This window comes from Protomyctophum parallelum (assembly GCF_964188405.1).
Source record: "Protomyctophum parallelum genome assembly, chromosome: 5".
NCBI lineage: Eukaryota > Metazoa > Chordata > Actinopteri > Myctophiformes > Myctophidae > Protomyctophum > Protomyctophum parallelum.
Genome location: NC_139702.1, coordinates 43,395,632 through 43,416,324, shown reverse-complemented (window position 1 = coordinate 43,416,324; position 20,693 = coordinate 43,395,632). Strand labels below are relative to the sequence as shown.

Sequence of the window (20,693 nt, the reverse complement as noted above, 5' to 3'; positions counted from 1 at the left end):
CAAACGGGGAGCGAAACTAGCATGCGCGCAACAAATTCACGCGACCGAGCTCACGTAAATACGCTTGCGTTGTCGCACCGTGACTTCTCAGAGCAAAAACGCAGGTCTCATTGAAAATGAACTATAGGTGCGTTTTATCGCTCCCCGTTTGCGAGGCCCTCAAGTCATTTTACAGTGTGAAATCAGTCATTACGACGACATCAAGGCTTGCCAAAATACTTTTTAGACTAACACTAAAAACAGGCGACTAAAAATGAAAACTATTCAAGAGACTACGACTAAAACAAAGAAACAAATCTAAATGTTCTGTCCAAATCAACACTGTGACCACCAGGTGCTCCAGCACGTCAGCGGCATGCAGCGCTTCGTCAACGCCTGGTCGGCGGCCGTGGCCCGCCAGGACGAGGAGGAGGAGGAGGACGAGGAAGACGAGGAGGAGGAGGAATGCGACTCGGACTCGGCGCTGGACTCGGCCTCGCCGTGTCCGTCCTCGCCGCTGCAGAACAGGCTGGAGGAGGAGACGGAGGAGAACGGCTGCAGCGACGACCAGGACAGCACGGGGAACCCGCTGGGCGACGAGGAGACCCACGACACCGGCATGAGGGAGAGGAGAGACTCCGGGGTGGGAGCGTCTCTGACCCGCACCAACAGGTCAGTAGGAGGGAATGTATTTAGACATAGAGGAGAGACTCCGGGGTGGGAGCGTCTCTGACCCGCACCAACAGGTCAGTAGGAGGGAATGTATTTAGATCTAGAGGAGAGACTCTGGGGTGGGAGCGTCTCTGACCCGCACCAACAGGTCAGTAGGAGGGAATGTATTTAGATCTAGAGGAGAGACTCCGGGGTAGGAGCGTCTCTGACCCGCACCAACAGGTCAGTAGGAGGGAATGTATTTAGATCCAGAAAGTCCAGAAAGTAGTTTTTTGCCACTCAGACAGCAGGCGTTCCTGCATAACTTCCGGGTATAATGATGATGTCACGCGCATGCCCTCTATACAGTACAACCCCCTTCTGTTTGGTTGATTTGATTGATTGTTAATAGCCACAGAAAGAGAGAGAGAGAGAGAGAGAGAGAAAAGTGCCAAATGGTCCAGTGTTCCCTAACAACTACCTGAAGCTTCTTCTAGTCTCTCAGGCTCTGCCAGGCTGTACATCAGAGCCTGAATGGCCCGGGGGGGGGGGGGGGGGGGGGGGGGGACAAAGGGCCAGGGAGGGGAAAGGAAGACAAATCAGAGTGCAATAGAGAGAGTGAAAGAAATACCAGAGAGAGAATAAGTCTTCCGTTCAAAGTCCTAAAGACACTGAGCGATAAACAGGGGGGACACGTTGAGACCACGTTGAGACCGCTATCCTTACATAATCTTTCTGTGCACTCTGGAATGCTCCCTGGTCTCTATGGAGACTGTTGCCATTCTCTCAGGAATCCCACAGACGGGATTTCCATTTGAGAGGGAGGTAATTACGGGGAATTCAACTGCCCATTGGCAAGCTGTTTGTTGAGTGATACGTGCATACATAAATCCCTCTAATCCCAAAATATGATCACTGAGCACTCGGGAAGAGGGGGATGCCTCGGGTGTCCAAGCGAAGGAAATTAGTACAAAGTAATAAAGTGCTTAAATTGCTCCTGACAGGCAGGGAGGGCATGCCAACCAGGGGGCCTTTTGTCTGGGACCGTGTACACAGATATATGGCCGTGCGTAGAGTAGATCATGGCTGACGTAGGGAACGGAACAAGGGCATTTTTCTAGGGGCGCCCTCTAGCCCCTCCTATATTCAGCTATAGTGTAGATTTTTGTCCTAACACAAAGTGACAATGAATGGAGGATTTGCGTCATATGTGTCTGAGCAAATCGGCTATATTTTGCCAAATATAGGCTATATATATTGGGGCTCCTCGACATGAGATAGTTTGAGAACCACTGACATAGAAAGTATTTTCTTTTTAAGGTGTCAATGGGTCTCTTATGGTTCCTTGGCCCCTACAGGCCTCAGGTTAATGTTGCTCTCTTATGGTTCCTTGGCCCCTACAGGCCTCAGGTTAATGTTGCTCTCTTATGGTCCTTGGCCCCTACAGGCCTCAGGTTAATGTTGCTCTCTTATGGTCCTTGGCCCCTACAGGCCTCAGGTTAATGTTGCTCTCTTATGGTTCCTTGGCCCCTACAGGCCTCAGGTTAATGTTGCTCTCTTATGGTTCCTTGGCCCCTACAGGCCTCAGGTTAATGTTGCTCTCTTATGGTTCCTTGGCCCCTACAGGCCTCAGGTTAATGTTGCTCTCTTATGGTTCCTTGGCCCCTACAGGCCTCAGGTTAATGTTGCTCTCTTATGGTTCCTTGGCCCCTACAGGCCTCAGAAGCTCCGCTGGCCCAGCTTCCAGAGCTCCCATCGGCCCAGCGTGGCCTCGGCCCAGCTCCAGATCGGCTGCCAGTCGGTGCTCCAGATGAACCTGCTCCAGAAGCTGTCGTTACTGCAGCTCACTGCCCTGCTCGAGAAGCACACGCCCACCAACAAACATGGCTTCAGCTGGTGAGTAGACCTGGTTGAAGCACACTCTACCACTAACAAACATGGCTTCAGCTGGTGAGTAGACCTGGTTGAAGCACACTCTACCACTAACAAATATGGCTTCAGCTGGTGAGTAGACCTGGTTGAAGCACACTCTACCACTAACAAATATGGCTTCAGCTGGTGAGTAGACCTGGTTGAAGCACACTCTACCACTAACAAACATGGCTTCAGCTGGTGAGTAGACCTGGTTGAAGCAAACTCTATACCACTAACAAACATGGCTTCAGCTGGTGAGTAGACTGGTTGAAGCACACTTAAAATTTTTGACTTTTCCAGTTATCTATTACACCGCTGACGTGGAGAGAGGAGGCGTGTAGAATTTGTACTGTAAACAGGAAGAAAAAATAAATAAACATTGTATAATGTATTTTAGTATTCCAGTCCGTTAATTATTGACACCTGTGTGGCAAGAGTATGTCATTGTAGCTATGAGTGAAGAGAACAATGGAATCCTTTCTTAATTCTTGGCCACCATGAAGACTTTGCAAGTTTATCCTTGTATCATCACACAATGCAGTGTTGCGCGAGTCAATCATGTGTATATATAATATACGCCAGTGGTTTTCAACCAGTGGTCCGGGGACCAGCAGTGGCCCTTGAGGCGGACGGTTCCAGGTGGTCCCCATGCAGCTAAATGATGTGAATAGGTAAACAAATAGACCTTTATAAATCATTAACTCTTGAGAGTGTAAAATGAAACCAAATGGGGTCCATTTGGTTTCATTTTTACGCTCTCAAGAGTTACATTATTGTTAAACGTATAGTCTACACAATTAGAGGATGTGAAGAAAAGTGGGAAAAGTTGGGTCTGCAAGGCTAAAATGTCATCAAATGGTGGTTCCGTGGCTCAAATACCCAAGAAATAATGGACCTTGACAAGAAAAAGGTTGAAAACCACTGGTATATGTTCATGAGATGACACATCAGTGTTGTTCTTGGCAGCAAATTTTGATTTGTGTTTTAGTCATAGTCATTGAATAGTGTTCATTTATGTTTTGTCACATTTTAGTCACCTCCTGGAATGTTTTAGTGTTAGTCTAGTTTTAGTCGACTAAATATAAGATTTTAGTCGACTAAATCTACAATTGATTTAGTCGACTAAAATGTATTTTGGCGGGCCTTGATGCCGTCGTAATGACTGTTTTTACACTTGCTGAAAATAGCCGATCTACAAGCTCACAACGCGGCGCAGTATCAGCAACTTATACTGGATCTATTGTCCACTAGTCCCTTCCTAACATTTTGGTCTAGTTTTTATCTGTTGACGAAATTGTCAGTATATTTAGTCTCAGTTTTAGTCATCATAGTTTAGTTTTCATTTAGTTTTCGTTAGCAAAAAAAAAGGTAGTCGTCTCAGTTTTAGTCGACTAAATCAAACCACTCCGTACGGCTCCCGTCTTCTGCGTCCATCTGCAGGTCATTGTGTAGTGTTTAGTCCACCTCACTGACGGCTGCCTGGAGGAGTTGGGTTTCAAACATTCTTTTCCCAGGCCAGTAATTGCTGCATGGGAAAGAGGAGGGTGTACATTGTCTTTTCTCCCCAACAGGGCAATCAGAGCCAACGTTCACAGTTTCACACACACAGTGTTAGAACAAGAGCTGGGCGGTTGGAAAGATCTCCCCTCAACAATTATCCTTTCCTCAAGCACCACTTTATCCCCTCCATGTATTCCTCTTGAATACAGGCCTCATGCTATTATTGCCCCGGCCTCTTGAGCGACTGCCCAATGTCACTCGACATGCCCCTAATTCCTCTCCGTGGTGTTAGGACCCGCGTGTTACAAACCGCATTGTCCACAGTCTCCCGTTCCGCATTCCTCGGTTCTCGTCTAGTCTCTCTTATTCCCTTCCTGTTTTCTTTTTTTTTACGAACTGAAAATTGCGGAGTCAGGAAAGGAATTCAGCATTTCCCTTTAAAGCCCGATGTGTACTTAGTTCAAGCTCACAACGCATCGCGATATAACTTTCTTTCCATTTATAAATGAAGCTTAAGCATGTATACATTTTTTCCTCCTTACCAGGCCTCGGGCTGGAAAAGGAGTTATGACTTTGTCTTATGATTATGACAGCTCTCTGAAAGACAGAGGCCACTTGTTTACCAGCGCTGGAGGCCTGCACATGTTCAAAGATCCCAGTCTGAGATTTACTAATGTTCCTCCGTCCTTTTCATTCCATTTGTTCCATAGCGATGCATTGTTTCTCTCCTAAACACACCTAAAATCCAGGTGTGCTAATTTGACTCTGAGTGTAAGGGCCTATCCAACAGTTAAATTAACATTCCGGACTTTAATGTGCAACCACTCAGACCCCTCCCTCCTTCCTATTGTCGTCTCCCCCTCTGTTCATCCACCCCTCTCGTAAACTTGGAGTCAAACTTCTGCTGCCCAGGAAGTGTCTTTATTCATTCATCATTATGAATTGTACATTTTGCTGTCGTGAGACTCAACTCAATCCGTCCACTCAGTCCTCTGTCACGTTTACTTAAGCCATTTACACATGAGGTCGATTCTACAGATTCTACAATCCTGACAGTTTTCCTGACATATTTATCTGTTGTTGCTACGCATCAATATTGTTATGTTGGTCTCTTTATCTGTAGTCTACCATGCTGCAGATTCTGTTATTATTATTATTATTATTATTATTACTATTATTATTTCTTATAATGACAATTTATTTGTTTCCCTAGCACAAAGGGGGGGGGGGGGGGGGGGGGATAATACAATATTTGAAACATCGGTATCGGCCATGGATTTCCATTATCGGCGGTAGCCTAAAAATAAGGAAATAGAAATGGAAGCAGTCTTTTCATAACATTATGTGTCAGATGTATGCCGTCCGCTACGAAGGGTTTCTCTGGCTTTATAACAATCCTTTTACTTTAGCATCTGACGGATCCTTTTTCCAGTGAGCGCAGCCACAGTGAGTTGCATAACAACACAGCAGCGTTCTTTCTCATGAATACAGTGAGGCAGGGCAGTCCTGTTGACTGACTGAGGCATGTGTGTTCCTGTACGAGGAGGAGGACGCGTCGGCTTGGAAAATGTTTAATTATGTACCTAATGCTATGTGTGAAAAACATTACTTAATGTTCAGTACAGCACTTAATAATCTCTGTGTGTGTGTGTGTGTGTGTGTGTGTGTGTGTGTGTGTGTGTGTCTTGCAGGGCTGTGCCAAAGTTTATGAAGCGGATCAAGGTGCGAGACTACAAAGACAGGAATGTGTTCGGTGTGCCACTGCAAGTCAACGTCCAGCGGACGGGCCAGCCCCTCCCCCAGGGCATCCAGCAGGCCATGAGATACCTACGCAACCAGTGTTTAGACCAGGTGAGAGCAACCAGTGTTTAGACCAGGTGATGTCAATCAGTGTTTGGACCAGGTGATATCAATCAGTGTTTGGACCAGGTGATATCAATCAGTGTTTGGACCAGGTGATATCAATCAGTGTTTAGACCAGGTGATATCAATCAGTGTTTGGACCAGGTGATATCAATCAGTGTTTAGACCAGGTGATATCAATCAGTGTTTAGACCAGGTGATATCAATCAGTGTTTGGACCAGGTGATATCAATCAGTGTTTAGACCAGGTGATATCAATCAGTGTTTGGACCAGGTGATATCAATCAGTGTTTAGACCAGGTGATGTCAATCAGTGTTTAGACCAGGTGATGTCAACCAGTGTTTAGACCAGGTGATGTCAATCAGTGTTTAGACCAGGTGATGTCAATCAGTGTTTAGACCAGGTAAGAGCAATCAGTGTTTAGACCAGGTGATATCAATCAGTGTTTAGACCAGGTGATATCAATCAGTGTTTAGACCAGGTGATATCAATCAGTGTTTGGACCAGGTGATATCAATCAGTGTTTAGACCAGGTGATATCAATCAGTGTTTGGACCAGGTGATATCAATCAGTGTTTAGACCAGGTGATGTCAATCAGTGTTTAGACCAGGTGATATCAATCAGTGTTTAGACCAGGTGATATCAATCAGTGTTTAGACCAGGTGATGTCAATCAGTGTTTAGACCAGGTAAGAGCAATCAGTGTTTAGACCAGGTGAGATGCAATACAAATTAGATGTATTTGGTGTTTTGTTTGGGGGGGTGGGGGCTCCATTCGTCTTTTCCGCTATCTTGCATATTTAAAAACACAGAAATACAAATTGTAAACGTTTCAACATTCAATGCAAAATAATTTGCAATTATTTGGTGAGGATTAATGGTCAACTTATGTGTAATGGTGACAGACCTATAGCCTCCATGCTACACATGCTGGGAAATGTTCTTTGCTTATGTAAGATCTGTATTTTAAGACATTCACATTCTGTTTTTTATCATGCTCTGTTGCATAACAGAGTGCCGTGAGACAGAGAAAGGCGCCATCGTCACCCGTAGCGTAGCGTCACCCGTGTGTGTGTGTGTGTGTGTGTGTGTGTGTGTGTGTGTGTGTGTGTGTGTGTGCATGTACACACGATCATGTCCCTCTATCTCTTCCATTCTCTTGCCCTCTGGCACACATAATGTGTGCTCGGCCACGGACACTCAATTTAGTGTGTTGACTGAGGGCACACATGCTGTGTAAGTCAGAGGTCTCTCTCTCTCTCTTTCTCTCTCTCTCACTCACTCTCATACAAGCACGCACACACACATGCGCGCACACACACACACACACACACACACACACACACACACACACACACACACACACACACACATACACGCAAGAGCAGGCCTGTGGAGTCAGTATTTCCAGCTGTTTAGTCACCTGTGTCAGTCTGTTTAATACAAAGAGACAGTTCCAAGGGGGTGTGTGTGTGTGCTTGTGCTTGCTCTTGCGTGTGCTTGTGCACTTGCCTGCCTGTGTGCGTAATGTGTGTGCATATACGTAGAAATTAAGATAGAACTAATTGAATAGAATGAACCTACCGAACCTCAAAAGAGAGAGAGAGAGAGAGAAATGGGCATAAATAGCTATTAACGTACGTCAGAATATTCGAGAGAAAGAGAGGGAAGGCTCTCTCTCTCTCTCTCTCTCTCTCTCTCTCTCTCTCTCTCTCTCCACAGCTGGACAAGGAACCTCTGTTAAGAAGTGGTGAAAGCTCATGGAAACTATTCTGTCTGGTCAAGCCAAAGGCCCTTACTCTCTCTCTCTCTCTCTCTCCTCCTTAACGCCTAGTGTGAACACTGCCATTTTGTAACGGGCCATAAAAGGCTCCACTGACACAGTCCTCCACACCAGGCAGCAGAGAGAGACAGACGTTCTGCTGGGTGTCGTGGGATCGCGCCATACTAAATACCGTCTGTGTTGTTGTGATGTAACGCTATTGACTTAAAAGCTCTGGGATTTATAAGGGCTGGATAAGTCCAGAACAACATTCCTCTACAACCAAGTGAAAGCCCCACAGCTTTATAGAAAAGATGAGCTTCCGCTTGTGTTGCGCGTGCACACACACATGTGTGCGTGTGCGTGTCTGTGCGTGTGTGTACTTTGAGTACATATAGAATCCAATCCAATTATTTTAAACTTTAACTATTGAAAAATAGCAGATCTACAAGCTCATAGCGCGGCACCAAGTGCCACGCTACGAGCTTGTAGGTCTGTTATTTATTTTTTAATCGTGAAAATAACTGAAAGTCTTTGCATTTATATTCTTTCACAGCAAATGTTTTTAACCCACATCTATGCTTCTGGGGTGGGGGTGGGGTCCCTGGAACAACATATTTTGAGATTGGTGTCCGAGGTCAATTACATATAATATTAAATAGTTTGAGAACCACTGACATAGAAACATAGGGTTTTTCAGATTTGTTTTTGTAGAATCAGTTTTCAGGTCTAAATGGGTTTAAGATTTATTTTCGTTTTATTTTTCGTTTTGTCATTATTATTTTTGTTCTGTATTTATTGTCAAATCATTTTGTGATAATATTTTGTTTGTATTTGTGCTGCCATGGGGATGTGGGGGGGAAAAATATATGTAAATTGTTTTGAAAATACTTCTTTGTACTTTAAAGAAAATCAATAAACATATGTTTAAAAAAAGAAAAATGGGTTTAAGATATTCCTGGAAGACGAAATCGATTATGGTGGTTCTTCGTGATAATGAGGGTTGAGGGAGTTTTAGCCTCGAGGCTGAGTCCAAGTTTCCGTGCCTATATGTGTGCATGATGTAATGGTCGCCCTCCCTCCCTCTCCCTCCGTCCAGGTGGGTCTCTTCAGGAAGTCGGGGGTGAAGTCTCGCATTCAGGCCCTCCGCCAGATGAACGAGGCGTGCGGCGCCGACGGAGGCGGAGTCAACTACGAGGGCCAATCGGCTTACGACGTGGCGGACATGCTGAAGCAGTACTTCAGGGACCTGCCGGAGCCCCTCCTCACGAGCAAACTGTCTGAGACTTTCCTTCAGATCTACCAATGTAAGGAGACACACACACCTTTAAGTACTTGTCTATGTATAAACACAAAATGTTGTATATACTCCCATTCAGTCGTGAATCCATTGCCTTACCTCTCTCACACACACACACACACACACTCAACAACACACCAAAGATGTTTGGATCAGATACGGTTTAAGGAAGAGTGGAGGAACACACACATTGGGCATTGTGTTGGAACTGTAGATGCTCGCCTGCGGGGTGTAATGAGTGATTGTGAAACCGGGGGAGGAAAACAAACAAGATGAGAGCAGGAAATACCTGTGGAATGAATGCGGCATATCTTGTAGACGGCACCATAAATCCAGACGACTCCTGTATATATTATATATATATTAGCTCATAGTCCTTTTTTATATGTTACTTGAGATGGCAGATTCCTCGACTGAAACTATGACGGAAATTGTTCGTCGACTACCTATTTTTCACTGACAAACTAAGTGAAAACTAAGCTATGATGACTAAAACTGAGACTAAATATATTGGCAATTTTGTCAACAAATAAAAACTAGACTAAAATGTTAGGAAGGGACCAGTGGACAAGAGATCCAGTTTAAGTAATTTTACACTTGGTTGCATGCTGAAAATAGCTGATCTACAAGCTCACAACGCGTCACACTGCGACGCGTTGTGAGCTTGTAGATCGGCTATTTAGTGTAAAATCAGTGTAAAATCAACTGTAGATTTACTCGAATAAAAATCTTGTGATATTTAGTCGACTAAAACCGGACTATGACTAAATTATTCCAGGTGACTCAAATGTGACAAACTAAAATCAAAATGTGCTGTGAAAATCAACTCTGCTACTACACACAGTCACACACTCGCAGTGAGTGTCACGCACATACACGACATGGAAAGAAAGGGTATAGCTGGCCGCATGTAGCACAAGCACGTACACACACACGCACACACACCGACAGACACGTACACACACACACACACACACACACACACCGACAGACACGTACACACACACGCACACACACCGACAGACACGTACACACACACGCACACACACCGACAGACACGTACACACACACCGACACGTATGCACTTACATAACAGCCACTTCACTTCCCATGATGCACCACACCTCATCATAGTTTATGGCTGGGCATTATTACAGCTTCAGGGCAGGGAACGACCACACTCTTTACTCACTTTAAGCGATGGACTCACTGGATAAAGATGCCATGAGAGTCGAGACATGATCTGACAGCCACTGTGACTCATCCCCCAGGTGCAAGCTTTCCTACGGCATTCAAAGAGTTTAGGTTTTTCAGAAAACTGTCAGGATTTAGTTTTATTTTATTTTATCGACCTCGGTCCTAAATGGGTTAATATGCAATGTCCCGTCAAGTAAAGGAGACCAAGGCACAAATTGTACAGGTAAAGCGTTTCTCTTTGTGGGTCAGTGTTGTTTTTGTCGATTAAAACTAAGACGATTTTATTTCTGTCGACGACCTTTTTCCACTGACGAAAACTAAATGGAAACTAAATGACTAAAAGTAAGACTAAATGTATTGACAATTTCGTCAACAAATAAAAACTAGACTAAAAGGAAGGGACTAGTGGACAAGAGATACGGTATGAGTCATTTTACACTTGGTTGCATGCTGAAAATAGCAGATCGACAGATCGACAGCTTGTAGATCGGCTATTTTCAGCAAGTGTAAAATCAGTCATTACGACGGCATCAAGGCCCGCCAAAACACATTTCAGACTAAAATCGTATGACATTTAGTCGACAAAAAAACTAAAACATTCCAGGTGACTATATAAAATATGACTAAAAACGAAATGAAGTTCCAAAGACTATGACTAAACTAAAAATAGAATTGTGCTGTCAAAGACAAACAACACCGGTGGGGGTATCCTAGAGATATTTACAAGCTTGCCCCCTCCCCTCCCTTCTTCCTTCCTCCGCCTCCATGTATGCGCAGACATGCCCAAGGAGCTGCGTCTGCAGGCTGCGCGCGCAGCCGTGCTGCTGCTGCCCGACGAGAGCCGCGAGGCGCTGCGCACGCTGCTCTGCCTGCTCAGCGACGTGACGGCCAGCGTGGCCGACAACCAGATGACGCCCACCAACCTGGCCGTGTGCCTGGCCCCCTCCCTCTTCCACCTCAACACACTGCGCCGCAAGGAGAGCTCCTCGCCCAGGTGTGTGGGTGTGTGTGTGTGCATGTGCGTGTGTGCGTGTAAGTGTGTATCAGTGTTGGTTTTGTCGAATACTATGACTTTTTACTACACTTTTTTCACTGACGAAAACTACATGAAAACTAACACTATATATATTGACAATTTCGTTGTGTGTGGACAAAAGATCCAGTGTAAGTAATTTCACACTTGGTTGCATGCTGAAAATAGCAAGCTGTGAGCTTGTAGATCGGCTATCTTCAGCAAGTGTAAAATCGGTTTAGGTTTAGGCATTTTGAAGTTAGGTTTAAGGGGTTGGAGGGTTAGATGTGCACTGGAAATAGTCAATCTACAATATTGCTGTGCTAAAATAACGATGTCCTCACAAGAATAGTAATAAAAGCGCGGTGGGCATGTGTGCTCCATTCTTTTCGGTTCACCTTAATCAACCCAGTTCCTTTATTGTGTCTATCAACACGAGCATTGTGGTCGCAGTGCAGGCAACGGCTTTGCATAAACACACAATGTGCCACACGTTCTCAAAACAGGAAAAAGGTCACGTTAGAGATAATAATATTAAAAAAAGAGAGAGAGAGAGCAGGATGCTGTAGGTAGAGAGACGAGGGAGTGATCAGGACAAAGTTTAAGAGAAGTAGGAGTTGAGGGGAAGCAGAGAGGTTACGTCAACACTGTCAAAAATGAACATTTCTACCTGATTAAGAAATCTACATTATATTATTCTACATTAGCCACAATCAGGTGCGTAATATAATAGTTAAGTTCCTTTTAACCACCTGAGTGCTACTTTATAGCACTTCGTTGTGATATGAATAAGTACCGGTAATATAATTTTAAAACAAACAAATCTAAGAAATTCCATACATTAAAAAAAAAAAGTGTACGAATGGACCCTCACGGGTCTGTATGGTTCCATTTGTACACTCTCAGAGTTACAGACCCATAAGGGTCCATTTGTTTCCTATAACTATCATTTAGCTGGAGACCCCCTGGAACTCTCTCAAGGACCCCTGGGGGCTCCCCGGACCCCACTTTGGGAACCACTGCTCTACCTACCTATGTATCTGCTGCCCTACTGACCCCATGTCCTTCCTCTATGCCACCTATCTGGATGATGGATGGTGTTTTCTTTTTAGCTAACATTTCGGTGTGTCTCGCCTTGTCTTCCCCCCGTGTTCTGTTCCTTCCGGGTCAAAGGGTGATGAACAGGAAGCAGACGCTGGGAAAGCCCGACCAGCGGGACCTGAACGAGAACCTGGCGGCCACCCACGGCCTGACGCACATGATCCAGGAGTGCAGGAAACTCTTCAAGGTCAGTCTATACAGTCTACACAGTCTACACAGTCTGCACACACCAACGCTGGGCCTGGGGGGGGGCTTCTGAATAAGGCTGTACCTCACCTTTACATATGTGGCCAGATTTGACTGAGAGCCTGCCATCGCGCAAATTCCAGCTTTTCACCAGAGGAGAAAAACTATTTTTTTTTCTCCCCCAAAATGAGTTAATAGCACAGGCAGACTCTTCACATACTAGAGCATGTCTGAAATAAGTGTAAATAAGAAATAAATATGAAATAAATGTGGCGCAAATCTTTGAATATATCTTTCAGAGCCAAAGTTTTTAACTCAAATCTTTGCTTCTGGGAGAGGTCCCTGGAACAACACATTTTCAGATGGGGGTCCGTGGCCAAATACAGATAATTTCTGGGGTCCTTGACATGAAATATTGATCACCACTGATATAGGTATGTCAGGAAACTGTCGTGATTTAGAAGACATGTTTTTAAATTTCGACGTCGGGCCTAAATGGGCTAGACGAAGGACTTGAACGTCACCCCGTCCCGTCCAGGGCTATCTTCTGTTCCCTCTCAGACGTCTCTGTGTTTGTCCTGTAAACACACTTCTACTGTAGTCTCGTTCCTCTGGTTACGACACGTTGTGTTCACACTCAACCCTCGTCACTTTGAGCTAAAGGAATGTTATGGTTACATAAGGTAAATCTGCTTACTATGATTATCGTTCCCTGTACACACACACCCCAGTTGAACGCCTTGGTACTTGACCTGGCTCTGCTCTCCTTTGCCGGTCCCATGGTGTGATAGGGCACACATTCCCACCACCACAACCACCATGCACCCGGTCCCATGGTGTGATAGGGCACACATTCCCACCACAACCACCACCATGCACCCGGTCCCATGGTGTGATAGGGCACACATTCACACCATCCCCACCACAATGCACCCGGTCCCATGGTGTGATAGGGCACACATTCCCACCACCACAACCACCATGCACCCGGTCCCATGGTGGGATAGGGCACACATTCCCACCACCACAACCACAATGCACCCGGTCCCATGGTGTGATAGGGCACACATTCCCACCACCACAACCACCATGCACCCGGTCCCATGGTGGGATAGGGGGCACATTCCCACCACACCACCACAATGCACCCGGTCCCATGGTGGGATAGGGGGCACATTCCCACCACCACAACCACCTGAGCTTATTAGAGACACAACAAAGCTTCAGAAAATGCATGTTCCGTTTAGGAACTGAGGCCGAACAGTTTTCTGAAAAGCCCTGTTTCTATGTCGGTGGTGCTCAACTTTCATGTCGAGGACCCCCATAATTATCTGTAATTGGCCACCGACCCCCCCCCCCCCCCCATCTGAAAATATGTTGTTTCAGGGAGGGAACTCCCAAGAAACAAAGATTTCAGATAAAAAACGTTCACAAGATTATATTCAAAGATTTGTGCCACATTTTCATGATTTTTCAAAAAATAGCAGATATTCAAGCTCGTAGCGTGGCACTCAATGTCGTGCTACGAGCTTGTAGATCTGCTATTTTTCAATATCTAAAGTATAACATAATGCTTAAAAACACCAAAAAGGGTTCCGGTTCTGAAGGGGTTTAAAGAGAGCAAAGGTAAATGAAAATAGACCTTTTTACAATTAAAATATCAGCACCATGCATTTGGCTCTGAATTGGCTCTGTATAAGCAAACAGCACAAGCTGGTCAAACTTTTTGTAATATGGTAGTACCACAAGCAGGATCAAGCTGAATTAAATTACATTAGCTGATAACTTGGTTCTTGTAATTTGATTTCTATTTGCCTGATGATGGGCGAAAATGGAAGGCAAGCTTTTATTTTCCTTCTGGTGGAATCACGCGCGCTGATAGCCTGTCTCTGTTACGCCTGCTATCGCATAATGCTACACAAACTCAATTAATGCTGACAGAGTGATACAGAGAGAGAGAGAGAGAGAGAGAGAGAGAGAGAGAGAGAGAGAGAGAGAGAGAGAGAGAGAGAGAGAGAGAGATATCAAGAAGGGGAGAGAGAGAGAGAAAGCATAGGGTTAATGATAACAAAAGGCAGGGAAGAAAACAGGATGTGTTGTGCTTCCCTTTTCGCCAGCCTATTATGCCGTCTTGAGTTTTTAAATAAAAATAATGTTCCATTTCCCGTTAGGCTTAATACCTTATTAATCTAATCAGGATGGAGGTGGCCTCTGAAAGGAACAGAACCATTGGCTATCACATCATCATAATCATCACCCATGTTGCAGCTGGGATCATTTTGGCTTGTAGCTGTTTTCCACGCATCTTTTGAGCGGCGCCTATAGCCGCTCCAATACACAGATATGTGTGTGTGTGTGTGTGTGTGTGTGTGTGTGTGTGTGTGTGTGTGTCCGCGTATATACAACAATAATGTACATAATGGGCCTTGGTATCAGTGTTGTTTTCGTCGAGTAAAACTATGCTCGTCGACTACCTTTTTTCACTGACGAAAACTAAATGGAAACTAAATGAAAACTAGGCTATGATGACTAAAACTAAGACTATATGTATTGACAATTTCGTCAACAGCTAAAAACTAGACTAAACTAGACTAGACTAAAAATTGTATCCAATTAATTGCATGCTGAAAATAGACGATCCACAACGCGTCGCAGCGAAGTGAAAAAAGAAAACGGTATCAAGGCCCGCCAAAATGCATTTTGTTCGACTAAATCAACTGTAGATTTAGTCTACTAAAATCGTATGATATTTAGTCGACTAAAACTAGACTAAAACTAAAACATTCCAGGTGACTAAAACTAAATGAAAACTGTTCAATAGGACTATGACTAAATTAAAATGTTACTGCCAAAAGCAACACTGCATGGCTTGAAAAGCGCTTGCTTTATCCCGTCCTCTCGTCCCGTTGCAGATCCCAGAGGAGATGAGCCGCTGCAGGAACTCCTACGTGGAGCAGGCGCTGCTCCCACTGCGTCTGGAGGAGCTGGGCGGCGGTGGGGAGGGGGCGGGGGGGCCGGCGGGCTACCGCCGATACCTGCGCGACAGCCTGGACGCGCTGCTCAAGGAGTCCAAGGACAAGTTCAAGGGCTACGACAGCTGCTCCACCCCCGAGCACGCAGAGCTGGCCTATAGGAAGGTGAGATATGGCGGCGCCTCGGTGCACACACGCACACGTGCACAGTACACAGACACGTGCACGGTTCTCTCGTTATCCTCTTCTCAATGTGTTTCCTATCAGCAGACTTGGGAGATAGATTGACGACGATGACCAATAATATAACCAATTAACTGCTCGAGACGGAACGTTCCGCCAATTAGAATCCAACTATCAACTGCTTGTGACGGAACGCTAACGCCAGATAAGCTTTATTATTGATCTCAAACCGGATCGCTGATTTATTTTTTATTTATTTTGGCTTGGCTTTTCCTTCTTTAATGGACCTAGACAGTGCCGTTCACTTCTTGTATACAGGCTGACTAAAAAGCTGAATGACTGAATCTACGGAGCTCTCCATGTCTTTGCCGATTATCCAGTGATCCCGATTGGAACATTGGTGCTTTCTAGAGAAAGGATGGCTTCATTTTAGCCCTAGATTGCCTAGAAGATCCTCTCTCGTTCATTCTGTCATTAGTCTGTAGAACAGTGTCACCATTTCTCTTTCTATTCCCCTCTCTCTCTCTCTCTCTCTCTCTCTCTCTCTCTCTCTCTCTCTCCACCTCACACACTCCATTCCCTTGAATATCTCATGGAAAAAACAGCAGTTGGTTCATTTCCTGTGTAGAAACGCGTCCGTGTGAAACTGGCCCCTGCATGTCTCCTCATTCCCAAACCCAGCAAACTGGCCGCTGTCCCAAAATGACATCAGCTTGTCACACACACACAGAGCACAGCCCCACCCTCCTTGGTCCCAGGCCCCCACTGACTTCACACAGAGCACAGCCCCACCCTCCTTGGTCCCAGGCCCCCACTTGACTTCACACAGAACACAGCCCCACCCTCCTTGGTCCCAGGCCCCCACTGACTTCCTGTGTCCAGCGTGAAGGGGCCCCTTGCAAGGATCCATGTCAACTGTCCTTCCCTTCATTTTGAGTCGCACAACAAGGCCAGCCGTCAGTCAGTGGAGTCTGTATCGTCTGCACGCTGAAAAATACACCTATTAGAAAACCTAGTGACCAGCTATTTTCGCTACTTCTCCTCAATGCAACCAAATAGGAACACAGAGGCGTATTATTCTCCATTGGGCCGCCCGAGCCGTAAAAAGAAGAAAATCAACCAAGGTGGCCTACATTGCCAGCCCTTCCTTCACCCCCTGTGCATGCAAATTGCTTTTGGTAGCGAACCACAGCAAGCCGCCTTTATTTTAAATGGTCCTCCATTAGCAAGTCGGCAAAGCCATTCTCGCCTATCGGCCGGAGTTGCCCCACTTTAAGAACCACGCTCTACTCTACTAACCTCAACAATGAGTAGTGGTAGACCCATTAACACCTGGAACGCATCGCCTTCTTAGCTTTTAACCACTTTAACCATTATTTTCAAACTTTAGCTGTTGAAAAATAGCAGATACGCTACTGTAAAACAATCGTGAAAATGTCCCGCAAGTCGTTGAATGTCACCGCAAACGTTTTTAACAACATATTTTCAGATGTGGGTCTGTGGCCAATTACATATAATTTGTGGGGTCCTTGACATGAAATAGTTTGAGAACCACTGAGTCATAGAAACAAAGTTTTTTTCAGAAAACACCTAACCCTCCCTCCCCTCCCCTCCGTCCCCCTCCCCCCCAGGTGAACGACGGCTCTCCCCTGCGGCTGTGGAAGGTGACCGTGGAGATTCCCGCGGCTCCCGAGGAGGTGCTGACGCGCGTGCTGCGCGAGCAGGCCCACTGGGACGAGGACCTGCTGGAGAGCCGGGTGGCGGAGACGCTGGACGAGAGGACGGAGGTGTACCAGTACGTCCGCAACTCCATGGCCCCACACCCCGCCAGGGACCACGTGGTGCTCAGGTAACGGGGAAACACACAAACGCTTCTCTCTCTCTCTCACAACATCTCTCTCACATCATCCCTCTCAACCCAACCTAACGTCTCCTTCTGTGTGCTTCCTCCCTCCCTCCAGGACGTGGCTCACGGACCTGCCGAAGGGCGCGTGTGCGTTGGTGTGCACCTCCGTGGAGCACAGCGGCGCGCCGCTGCTGGGCGTGCGCGCCAACGTCCTCACCTCGCGATACTTCATCGAGCCCTGCGGCAGCAACAAGTCCCGCCTCACGCACATCTCCAGGACCGACCAGAGGTTAGTAGTAGTGGACCATTGAGAGGGCTGACGTTACTGCAGGTTAGCCCAATCTATGCCAAACCCCTTATTTCTCGCGGTTTATTGCTTGCCTTAAACCCTCGGTAAATCTCGGTTTTCTTTAATGTCTCTTAATCCAGAATTAATAGTATTTTATTTACCGTCCGTTAGCGTTTTTTTCCATCCATCGTAAAAAAAAGGAGACTTAGCAATTGAAAGAACGACTAAATTGGCAAGGAAAATAACAAATATGACAAATATAGATAATGCTAATGAATAAATAATGCATGGATGTTATTGTTGACTTAAGATCAAATAATTAATGCTCTCTCTCTCTCTCTCTCTCTCTCTCTCTCTCTGTCCAGGGGTCGGTTCCCAGAATGGTACAACAAGCTGTATGGTCACCTGTGTGCTGCGGAGGTGGTGCGGATAAGGGACTCTTTCACAGCGCCAATGGAGAAGTAAAGATGGCACAGCAAACCACCGGTTTGATCCCCCTGTTGGCCTGTTGGGACTATACACACTTTGAACCCCGTCGTTTCATGAGAACGTTGAGCGACGTATCATATTGTTGTGACAGAGCGATAAAAAAAACTCTCTAAATAACTACAGTAAAAGGACAAAAACCCTGTATCTCGGATGCTCTGATCGTGTCACAAAGACGTGACATTGTCCTCCCCCACAAGTGAAGATTTCCGAAAAACAATCACGAGTGCCAGCACTGGCACAAAGTTCGTGATGTCACTTTCGTTCAACTGTCATATCCAGAGGCTATTGCTTCTGAGAAGCAAGTGGATTCTGTGTGTGTGTGTGTGTGTGTGTGTGGGTGTGTGTGTGTGTGTGTGTGTGTGTGTGTGTGTGTGTGCGTGTGTACACTGTACATGCATGCGTGCGTGCACTCTACAGTATCTATGTGTCTATGTGCACATGTAAGCACATTATGTGTCAAGTGAAAAAATAAGTGGTTGATATATAAGTATGTATGTATGCGCGCTGGCTTCCAGGTGTCCAGCTGCAACAGAGTGTGTACATGTATAGCATTCGGAAACTATTCACAATAGTGTTTCATGTGCATAATTAGGTTTTCGTGTTAAACATAATGTCCTTTTTTTCCTGTTACAGCGAAACATAGATTGTAGGCAGAGCGTTGAAAAGACAGTTATATTATCATCCGGGTGGATGAATCCATTGGTGAATAGTTGAATGAATGAATGAATGTGTGAGTTTTAACCACTTATGCCCTGATTTTATAATTTGGCTTTTCAATGATAGCCGATCTGACACGAGCTCGCTCGTGCGTAGATTGAGCGTTTTCTTTAACTATCCCACTGGGAGGAGACCCCCGGGGCAGACCAAGGCGCAGTTGGAGGAAACACATCGACTCAACTGGCCTTGGAACGTCTCGGGATCCCCCAGGAGGAAGTCACTAATGTTGCTCTGGAGAGGGAAGTCTGGAGCTCTCTGGTGGAGCTGTTGCCCCCGCGACCCGACTACGGATAAGCGGTTGAAGATGGACGGATGGATGGATGGAACAATATAACATGCCCACAATAGGGATGCCAGGTTGGAAGTGGTTAAATCGTAAACGGTTAGGTTGTGAGATGACAGATGGCTAGACAAAACAAAGGTTTTTTTTGTGTGTGTGTGTGTGTGTGTTCCAGTATCCAGGGACAGGTCGATTGTGGTGGCTGGCTCACCAATAGGAAACCATGTACAGATGGCTTACTTGTACGTACAACAAAACGTCCTAAAAAACAGATTTCTTCTTCATTCCCTTATTATTACGAGTATTTTATTTCATGAGAATTCAGTGTTAATCCGTCTCTTGTGTCAGCTTGATATTGCTGTGTGATATTGTAAAGCGAGCATGTTTTTTCTTGAAGCTCTTTCTTGTTCTCATGCTGTGATGTGAGGCATTCTAATTCCTAAGAGAGATAACCCCGGGTTTAGTCCTGTCACAGCTGTGCAGAATGAGGTGTAATGATGATAATGAGCACAACACTAAGAAAACTACAGAGAGGAAGTGTTGCATACCGTACACCAGCGGTTTCCCAAACTGCAGTGCGTGCACCTCCTGTGGCGCACGAGCGCTTTCTAGGGCAGTGGTTCCCAAACTTTTTCATGTCGAGGACCCCCAAATTGACACTAATTATCCCGCGGACTCTCCATAAGAGAAGGTTTTTACGGCTCTAACAGTGATTCTCAACCAGTTTCATTTCAAGGACCCCCCAGTTTGACATGCATTAGTCTACGGACCCCCCATTTAATGGCATTTCTATCTCTGGGACACCAATTTATATTGTAAAATCTATGTTAATTTAACTCTGAGAGTGTACAAATGGAACCATTTGTACACTCAATGAGTTACAGACCCATAAGGGTCTATTTGGTTCCTAACTATCATTTAGCTTGGTACCCCCTGGAACTCCCTCAAGGACCCCTGGGGGTCCCCGGACCCCACTTTGGGAACCACTGTTCTAGGGGGTGCGTGACATGAAAAGGTTAATGGTGGTGCTATGGTTATATTTTAAATTATATGAACATATTATGCCAATATATGGCAAGTATATGCAGAATATATGCCATATTCAGGTTCACATAATGTGCATATATGTGGATATATGCACATATGTGGATATAGGAAATATGTGTCTCTATATAGCTTATGCGACATATGCAGGTGGCCAATTTCGAATAATATGTCACATATATGTTGTACATATACAACAAACATGTGTTCATGTATTTCATTCCCATGTGGGGGGATGGGGGGAGGTAACAGGGGGTGCACGGCCAAAATAGTTTGGGAACCGCTGCCTTTTTAACAATTAAACAAGCCAACATTTAATTATGACCAAGCTTTATGATGGACCAAATTTAGGGAGAAAACAAAAGCCAAAACAAATGTTTTAAAGTATAGCAGTCTATCCAATGCAA

The 20,693-nt window shown here is 45.4% G+C and overlaps 1 protein-coding gene across 2 annotated transcripts in view; it reads left to right on the top strand.

The window, feature by feature from the left end:
• The window catches only part of dlc1 (DLC1 Rho GTPase activating protein), a 156,675-nt gene that overhangs the window by 135,835 nt on the left and 147 nt on the right, over positions 1-20,693 (top strand). For both annotated transcript variants that reach the window (XM_083765822.1, XM_083765821.1), the window contains exons 10-19: positions 335-651; positions 2,347-2,526; positions 5,736-5,895; positions 8,770-8,977; positions 10,945-11,161; positions 12,353-12,467; positions 15,379-15,603; positions 17,253-17,470; positions 17,583-17,756; positions 18,122-20,693. The exon at positions 18,122-20,693 is cut by the window's right edge and continues 147 nt beyond it. In XM_083765822.1, the coding sequence (XP_083621948.1) occupies positions 335-651; positions 2,347-2,526; positions 5,736-5,895; positions 8,770-8,977; positions 10,945-11,161; positions 12,353-12,467; positions 15,379-15,603; positions 17,253-17,470; positions 17,583-17,756; positions 18,122-18,221 (1,914 nt within the window). In that variant the 3' untranslated portion in view covers positions 18,222-20,693. The remainder of the gene's footprint in view (positions 1-334; positions 652-2,346; positions 2,527-5,735; positions 5,896-8,769; positions 8,978-10,944; positions 11,162-12,352; positions 12,468-15,378; positions 15,604-17,252; positions 17,471-17,582; positions 17,757-18,121) is intronic.